Source organism: Notolabrus celidotus, unplaced genomic scaffold (assembly GCF_009762535.1).
Source record: "Notolabrus celidotus isolate fNotCel1 unplaced genomic scaffold, fNotCel1.pri scaffold_476_arrow_ctg1, whole genome shotgun sequence".
Taxonomy (NCBI): domain Eukaryota; kingdom Metazoa; phylum Chordata; class Actinopteri; order Labriformes; family Labridae; genus Notolabrus; species Notolabrus celidotus.
In genome coordinates, this window is record NW_023260283.1 from 10,001 (window position 1) to 19,551 (window position 9,551).

At 49.1% G+C, this 9,551-nt stretch overlaps 1 protein-coding gene across 1 annotated transcript; it reads left to right on the forward strand.

Annotated features, from left to right (window-relative positions):
* Positions 1–6,539: 6,539 nt before the first annotated feature.
* On the forward strand, positions 6,540–7,768 carry LOC117809850 (interferon-induced protein 44-like; the record flags this gene model as incomplete). The annotated part of the gene is made up of 4 exons (XM_034679372.1): positions 6,540–6,582; positions 6,901–6,972; positions 7,059–7,092; positions 7,570–7,768. Coding segments are annotated over exons 2-4 (303 nt in total), but the record flags the coding sequence as incomplete, so codon positions are not given.
* Between the last annotated feature and the right edge of the window lie 1,783 nt (positions 7,769–9,551).

A 9,551-nucleotide genomic window follows, 5' to 3' on the forward strand; every position in this document is an offset into this window, starting at 1 on the left:
GAGGTTCATTTAAAACCACCTCCACCATCAGACCCTGAGGTACTTTAAAACCACCTCCACCATCAGACCCTGAGGTTCATTTAAAACCACCTCCACCATCAGACCCTGAGGTACTTTAAAACCACCTCCACCATCAGACCCTGAGGTTCATTTAAAACCACCTCCACCATCAGACCCTGAAGTTCTTTTAAAACCACCTCCACCATCAGACCCTGAGGTTCATTTAAAACCACCTCCACCATCAGACCCTGAGGTTCATTTAAAACCACCTCCACCATCAGACCCTGAAGTTCTTTTAAAACCACCTCCACCATCAGACCCTGAGGTTCATTTAAAACCACCTCCACCATCAGACCCTGAAGTTCATTTAAAACCACCTTCACCATCAGACCCTGAGGTTCATTTAAAACCACCTCCACCATCAGACCCTGAGGTTCATTTAAAACCACCTCCACCATCAGACCCTGAGGTTCATTTAAAACCACCTCCACCATCAGACCCTGAGGTTCATTTAAAACCACCTCCACCATCAGACCCTGAGGTTCATTTAAAACCACCTCCACCATCAGACCCTGAGGTTCATTTAAAACCACCTCCACCATCAGACCCTGAGGTTCATTTAAAACCACCTCCACCATCAGACCCTGAGGTTCATTTAAAACCACCTCCACCATCAGACCCTGAGGTTCATTTAAAACCACCTCCACCATCAGACCCTGAGGTTCATTTAAAACCACTTCCACCATCAGACCCTGAGGCCTGACTGTAGTCATCATGTTCCTTTACCCCTCTTCCTTTTTGGAGAGGGATGTGCTGGTCCACCTCAGTCCAGGTGGAGCATGTCTCTGCTGTAACAACATGTCAATCAGGGGTAGCCCCTCCCTAAAGTGGACCCAGGACCTGTTTCAGTCTGTGGGGTTAATAATTCACAAACGAGCACTCTGCTGTTACACAGAGAGAAAACTATGACTCAGAACACGAACTGAAAGTGTTACTGAGAATAAATCAAGCTCTTCATTACAGGCCACAATTACACTCCAACCTGTGGTGTCGCCCCCTGCTGGCCATTCATCAGATTACAGGCTCAAGACCGTGTCCCCCGGCTCAGTCTGTGGCTGTTTGTTCAGTTACACTGACCTCTAGTGGCCATGTTTAAAGAATGAAGGGTTTTCTCTGGAAGCACACAGCACTGGGTCAGTGTGTGTGTGTGTGTGTGTGTGTGTGTGTGTGTGTGTGTGTGTGTGTGTGTGTGTGTGTGTGGAAAGAGTCGCTCTATCTCTGTCATAGTGTAACGTTTTGACTTTACTTAGCGTGGACCGATACTCATTCACTCTGCAGGTCTTGAGGTGCTGGTTTTGCTGTGGTGGTGTTGAACCAGAGGAGCAGCTCTGAGTAAAGCAGAGGCTGCTCTGGATTATTAACTTCACACAGAAATATCTCCTTGAATCTTCACCATCAAGTCTTTATGAAAATATATTTAAACCTCATGCAATACAGTTTTCCAGAGGGTCAGAGGAAGTCACAGTGCAGGGTGACGTCTGGAGGAGAAACTGAAGGCAGACCATGACAGTGTGCTCATGCTGATAATGAAAGGATGAACACCCTGCAGACCCTGACAGCGTGCTCATGCTGATAATGAAAGGATGAACACCCTGCAGACCCTGACAGCGTGCTCATGCTGATAATGAAAGGATGAACAACCTGCAGACCCTGACAGCGTGCTCATGCTGATAATGAAAGGATGAACAACCTGCAGACCCTGACAGCGTGCTCATGCTGATAATGAAAGGATGAACACCCTGCAGACCCTGACAGCGTGCTCATGCTGATAATGAAAGGATGAACAACCTGCAGACCCTGACAGCGTGCTCATGCTTATAATGAAAGGATGAACACCCTGCAGACCCTGACAGCATGCTCATGCTGATAATGAAAGGATGAACACCCTGCAGACCCTGACAGCGTGCTCATGCTGATAATGAAAGGATGAACAACCTGCAGACCCTGACAGCGTGCTCATGCTTATAATGAAAGGATGAACACCCTGCAGACCCTGACAGCATGCTCATGCTGATAATGAAAGGATGAACAACCTGCAGACCCTGACAGCGTGCTCATGCTGATAATGAAAGGATGAACACCCTGCAGACCCTGACAGCATGCTCATGCTTATAATGAAAGGATGAACACCCTGCAGACCCTGACAGCATGCTCATGCTGATAATGAAAGGATGAACACCCTGCAGACCCTGACAGCATGCTCATGCTGATAATGAAAGGATGAACACCCTGCAGACCCTGACAGCATGCTCATGCTGATAATGAAAGGATGAAAACCCTGCAGACCCTGACAGCATGCTCATGCTGATAATGAAAGGATGAACAACCTGCAGACCCTGACAGCATGCTCATGCTTATAATGAAAGGATGAACACCCTGCAGACCCTGACAGTGTGCTCATGCTGATAATGAAAGGATGAACACCCTGCAGACCCTGACAGCATGCTCATGCTTATAATGAAAGGATGAACACCCTGCAGACCCTGACAGCATGCTCATGCTGATAATGAAAGGATGAACACCCTGCAGACCCTGACAGCGTGCTCATGCTGATAATGAAAGGATGAACACCCTGCAGACCCTGACAGCGTGCTCATGCTGATAATGAAAGGATGAACACCCTGCAGACCCTGACAGCGTGCTCATGCTGATAATGAAAGGATGAACAACCTGCAGACCCTGACAGCGTGCTCATGCTGATAATGAAAGGATGAACAACCTGCAGACCCTGACAGCGTGCTCATGCTGATAATGAAAGGATGAACACCCTGCAGACCCTGACAGCGTGCTCATGCTGATAATGAAAGGATGAACAACCTGCAGACCCTGACAGCGTGCTCATGCTTATAATGAAAGGATGAACACCCTGCAGACCCTGACAGCATGCTCATGCTGATAATGAAAGGATGAACACCCTGCAGACCCTGACAGCGTGCTCATGCTGATAATGAAAGGATGAACAACCTGCAGACCCTGACAGCGTGCTCATGCTTATAATGAAAGGATGAACACCCTGCAGACCCTGACAGCATGCTCATGCTGATAATGAAAGGATGAACAACCTGCAGACCCTGACAGCGTGCTCATGCTGATAATGAAAGGATGAACACCCTGCAGACCCTGACAGCATGCTCATGCTTATAATGAAAGGATGAACACCCTGCAGACCCTGACAGCATGCTCATGCTGATAATGAAAGGATGAACACCCTGCAGACCCTGACAGCATGCTCATGCTGATAATGAAAGGATGAACACCCTGCAGACCCTGACAGCATGCTCATGCTGATAATGAAAGGATGAAAACCCTGCAGACCCTGACAGCATGCTCATGCTGATAATGAAAGGATGAACAACCTGCAGACCCTGACAGCATGCTCATGCTTATAATGAAAGGATGAACACCCTGCAGACCCTGACAGTGTGCTCATGCTGATAATGAAAGGATGAACACCCTGCAGACCCTGACAGCATGCTCATGCTTATAATGAAAGGATGAACACCCTGCAGACCCTGACAGCATGCTCATGCTGATAATGAAAGGATGAACACCCTGCAGACCCTGACAGCGTGCTCATGCTGATAATGAAAGGATGAACACCCTGCAGACCCTGACAGCGTGCTCATGCTGATAATGAAAGGATGAACACCCTGCAGACCCTGACAGCGTGCTCATGCTGATAATGAAAGGATGAACACCCTGCAGACCCTGACAGCGTGCTCATGCTGATAATGAAAGGATGAACACCCTGCAGACCCTGACAGTGTGCTCATGCTAATAATGAAAGGATGAACAACCTGCAGACCCTGACAGCGTGCTCATGCTGATAATGAAAGGATGAACACCCTGCAGACCCTGACAGCATGCTCATGCTTATAATGAAAGGATGAACACCCTGCAGACCCTGACAGCATGCTCATGCTGATAATGAAAGGATGAACACCCTGCAGACCCTGACAGCATGCTCATGCTGATAATGAAAGGATGAACACCCTGCAGACCCTGACAGCATGCTCATGCTGATAATGAAAGGATGAACACCCTGCAGACCCTGACAGCATGCTCATGCTGATAATGAAAGGATGAACACCCTGCAGACCCTGACAGCATGCTCATGCTGATAATGAAAGGATGAACACCCTGCAGACCCTGACAGCATGCTCATGCTGATAATGAAAGGATGAACACCCTGCAGACCCTGACAGCGTGCTCATGCTGATAATGAAAGGATGAACACCCTGCAGACCCTGACAGCGTGCTCATGCTGATAATGAAAGGATGAACACCCTGCAGACCCTGACAGCTAGCTCATGCTGATAATGAAAGGATGAACACCCTGCAGACCCTGACAGCTAGCTCATGCTGATAATGAAAGGATGAACACCCTGCAGACCCTGACAGTGTGCTCATGCTGATAATGAAAGGATGAACACCCTGCAGACCCTGACAGCGTGCTCATGCTGATATTGAAAGGATGAACACCCTGCAGACCCTGACAGTGTGCTCATGCTGATAATGAAAGGATGAACACCCTGCAGACCCTGACAGCATGCTCATGCTGATAATGAAAGGATGAACACCCTGCAGACCCTGACAGCTTGCTCATGCTGATAATGAAAGGATGAACACCCTGCAGACCCTGACAGTGTGCTCATGCTGATATTGAAAGGATGAACACCCTGCAGACCATGACAGTGTGCTCATGCTGATAATGAAAGGATGAACACCCTGCAGACCCTGACAGTGTGCTCATGCTGATATTGAAAGGATGAACACCCTGCAGACCCTGACAGCATGCTCATGCTGATAATGAAAGGATGAACACCCTGCAGACCCTGACAGTGTGCTCATGCTGATAATGAAAGGATGAACACCCTGCAGACCCTGACAGTGTGCTCATGCTGATAATGAAAGGATGAACACCCTGCAGACCCTGACAGCTTGCTCATGCTGATAATGAAAGGATGAACACCCTGCAGACCCTGACAGCGTGCTCATGCTGATAATGAAAGGATGAACACCCTGCAGACCCTGACAGCGTGCTCATGCTGATATTGAAAGGATGAACACCCTGCAGACCCTGACAGCGTGCTCATGCTGATATTGAAAGGATGAACACCCTGCAGACCCTGACAGTGTGCTCATGCTGATATTGAAAGGATGAACACCCTGCAGACCCTGACAGTGTGCTCATGCTGATATTGAAAGGATGAACACCCTGCAGACCCTGACAGCATGCTCATGCTGATATTGAAAGGATGAAAACCCTGCAGACCAGGACAGCTTGCTCATGCTGATAATGAAAGGATGAAAACCCTGCAGACCAGGACAGCTTGCTCATGCTGATATTGAAAGGATGAACACCCTGCAGACCCTGACAGCTTGCTCATGCTGATAATGAAAGGATGAACACCCTGCAGACCAGGACAGCTTGCTCATGCTGATAATGAAAGGATGAACACCCTGCAGACCCTGACAGTGTGCTCATGCTGATATTGAAAGGATGAAAACCCTGCAGACCAGGACAGCTTGCTCATGCTGATAATGAAAGGATGAACACCCTGCAGACCAGGACAGCTTGCTCATGCTGATAATGAAAGGATGAACACCCTGCAGACCAGGACAGCTTGCTCATGCTGATAATGAAAGGATGAACACCCTGCAGACCAGGACAGCTTGCTCATGCTGAAAGTGAAAGGATAAATATCCTGCAGACCGTCACGCCCTGCACCATGGACAAAGTGATAAAACGATGAAAGGTAGTTCAGTTTCCTTCAAACAGTAACCCACCAGAGGAAAGTCCAGGACCCAGAACTACACCTCACACCCTCCTCTGTCTTCTCCTGTCAGCAGCTCTGAACCATAGACTCTATATAGTTTGAACATGTGTCATTATTGAGCCCGGCGTGGACACGACCTTGCTCTGACACGAGGCCTCCAAACCAGACTTCTCCAGGTCCACCTCGCACCTGTTCGATGATAAATCCCGAGTATGATGGACTCTGTGGCACAAAAACAACAACGAGGAAGAGTCAGTACGAGGAAGCACGCCATGACCTCCACCCGTCTGTTTCTACATCAGGAACAGGTTTACACAGACTGTGGGGAAAACCTGAATCCAGACAGACCGGACTGAGGGACTTTTAGGGTTCAGGATTGAGGATGTAGATCAGGATGTGGATCAGGTTCAGATTCAGGTAACAGGGTATTTCAGAAGTCCTGATTCCTGCAGAGCTGATGAGGGGCAGAAGAAAGGTCAGGTGGGGTCAGGTCAGGGGGAGTGACCTTCAGACGCTCTCCTGTATTAGAGCTGAGGCTGCTTTAAAGGAGCAGTCCGCCTGTCGCAGAGCCGGTCTTCTTGTAAGTCAGGTGGTTTCATCTGACCAGAATGAAAGTGAAAGTTAGAGACACTATAAAAACCCACCCTCACTCCTCTGCAGAGTCACTGAGACCAGAGCCACACTGAGACCAGAGCCACACTGAGACCAGAGCCACACAGAGACCAGAGACACACAGAGAAAGGTAAGACTGACTCTCTCCTTGTCTTCATCCCTCTCTTTATCCTCTCCTTTAATGCTCTCTGTGCGCTGCAGCCTCTTTCCTGCATTCTCTCCATCATTACACTGAGTGTTCATGAGAAGCTGTTTGTTTTGACATATGAACTGAATCTTTGGACACACATGGACTCATACTTTGAAATAAGAAGACAGAGTCTCTTTCTTCAGGGAGAAAGGTAGACTTTATTTCTCTGATGTGAGCTCACAGAGTCCAGCATCACAGTCCTCTTCAGTCCATGAAACACAGAGGGACAGTCATGCATTCACATGTCTTTCTTTATAGACATGGGAGGAGGACAATCCACACCATCACCATCCCCATCCCCACCTCGACCTCGTCCTCCACCCCCATCCCGTAAGACACCACTCCAATGATCCAGTTAAAGCTCCACCTGTTTATGCTGTTTGTGTCTCTGATGTAACACCTGATCTGTCCCTCAGCCTGCCTGAGCCAGCCGTGGAGAGCTCTGCTGGGGTGAGTACAGGCTTCTGCTCATTAATACTCAGGCTCTGTGTTAGCTTAGCTTAGCTTATCTTAGCTTATCTTATCTTATCTTAGCTTAGCTTAGCTTATCTTATCTTAGCTTAGCTTAGCTGTGTTAGTACTCATGAACCAGCTGCCTGCTCAGCGCTCTGAAAACACCAACGTTTATAATCTCACATTAATCCTGCTATTTATTTATTCTTCTTAAAACTGTACGGATCTATTTTTAGGACTTCTCCATGATTATAATGATAATTATGTTTAATTGATGTATTTAATAATTCAATTTTTAAAATTGTAATCTTGTATTTTGTATTCCTTGGTGTATTGTCTCTGCTGAAGGATGGATCTCTGTAAATGAGACCGTGTGCCTGAGGTCTCTGGGTCTGACGGCTGCAGAGTAGTTCTGAGTTGTGTTTGCTGAGTCGAATGAAAAAGTTAAATAATACTAATATCCTGTTTGAACAGGAGCTCGAAGGAAAACCTCAGCTTCATGAAATCTTACCAGCCAAGAAACCAAGAAGTCCAACACCTCAGGATCCTGCTCCACGGCCCGGTCGGTGCAGGAAAGTCCAGCTTCATCAACTCCGTGGAAAGTACTCTCCGGGGTCAGATCTCTCAACGAGCTTCAACTGACGCCACCTCAGGGAGCAGCTTCACCCTGACGGTGAGATCCGGGACGGGCAGGGGGTCCAATCTCAGACCCAGCCTGAGACAGAGGGAGTCTGCCCGGGCCTTACTGACCATAGTTATCAGAGCTTCAGTGAGGAGGTTCAGAGGAGGTTCAGAGGAGGTTCAGAGGAGGTTCAGAGGAGCTTCAGTGAGGAGGTTCAGGGGAGCTTCAGTGAGGAGGTTCAGAGGAGGTTCAGAGGAGCTTCAGTGATGAGGTTCAGAGGAGGTTCAGAGGAGGTTCAGAGGAGGTTCAGAGGAGTTTCAGAGGAGGTTCAGAGGAGCTTCAGTGAGGAGGTTCAGAGGAGGTTCAGAGGAGGTTCAGAGGAGCTTCAGTGAGGAGGTTCAGAGGAGCTTCAGTGAGGAGGTTCAGAGGAGGTTCAGAGGAGGTTCAGAGGAGCTTCAGTGAGGAGGTTCAGAGGAGGTTCAGAGGAGCTTCAGTGAGGAGGTTCAGGGGAGCTTCAGTGAGGAGGTTCAGAGGAGGTTCAGAGGAGCTTCAGTGAGGAGGTTCAGAGGAGGTTCAGAGGAGCTTCAGTGAGGAGGTTCAGAGAAGGTTCAGAGGAGGTTCAGAGGAGGTTCAGTGAGGAGGTTCAGAGGAGGTTCAGAGGAGCTTCAGTGAGGAGGTTCAGAGAAGGTTCAAAGGAGGTTCAGAGGAGCTTCAGTGAGGAGGTTCAGAGGAGGTTCAGAGGAGGTTCAGAGGAGGTTCAGAGGAGCTTCAGTGAGGAGGTTCAGAAGAGGTTCAGAGGAGGTTCAGAGGAGGTTCAGAGGAGGTTCAGAGGAGCTTCAGAGGAGGTTCAGAGGAGCTTCAGTGAGGAGGTTCAGAGGAGCTTCAGTGAGGAGGTTCAGAGGAGGTTCAGAGGAGCTTCAGTGAGGAGGTTCAGGGGAGCTTCAGTGAGGAGGTTCAGAGGAGGTTCAGAGGAGCTTCAGTGAGGAGGTTCAGAGGAGGTTCAGAGGAGCTTCAGTGAGGAGGTTCAGGGGAGGTTCAGAGGAGTTTCAGAAGAGCTTCAGTGAGGAGGTTCAGAGGAGGTTCAGAGGAGCTTCAGTGAGGAGGTTCAGGGGAGCTTCAGTGAGGAGGTTCAGAGGAGTTTCAGAGGAGCTTCAGTGAGGAGGTTCAGAGGAGGTTCAGAGGAGGTTCAGAGGAGGTTCAGAGGAGGTTCGGTGAGGAGCTTCAGTGAGGAGGTTCAGAGGAGGTTCAGAGGAGGTTCAGAGGAGGTTCAGAGGAGCTTCAGAGGAGCTTCAGTGAGGAGGTTAAGAGGAGTTTCAGAGGAGCTTCAGTGAGGAGGTTCAGAGGAGGTTCAGAGGAGGTTCAGAGGAGGTTCAGAGGAGGTTCGGTGAGGAGCTTCAGTGAGGAGGTTCAGACGAGGTTCAGAGGAGGTTCAGAGGAGGTTCAGAGGAGCTTCAGTGAGGAGGTTCAGACGAGGTTCAGAGGAGGTTCAGAGGAGGTTCAGAGGAGCTTCAGTGAGGAGGTTCAGAGGAGGTTCAGAGGAGGTTCAGAGGAGCTTCGGTGAGTAGGTTCAGAGGAGGTTCAGAGGAGCTTCGGTGAGGAGGTTCAGAGGAGGTTCAGAGGAGGTTCAGAGGAGCTCCAGTGAGGAGGTTCAGAGGATGTTCAAAGGAGGATCCGAGGAGCTTCAGTGAGGAGGTTCAGAAGAGGTTCAGAGGAGGTTCAGAGGAGGTTCAGAGAAGGTTCAAAGGAGGATCAGAGGAGCTTCAGTGAGGAGGTTCAGAGGAGGTTCAGAGGAGCTTCAGTGAGGAGGTTCAGAGGAGGTTCAGAGGAGGTTCGG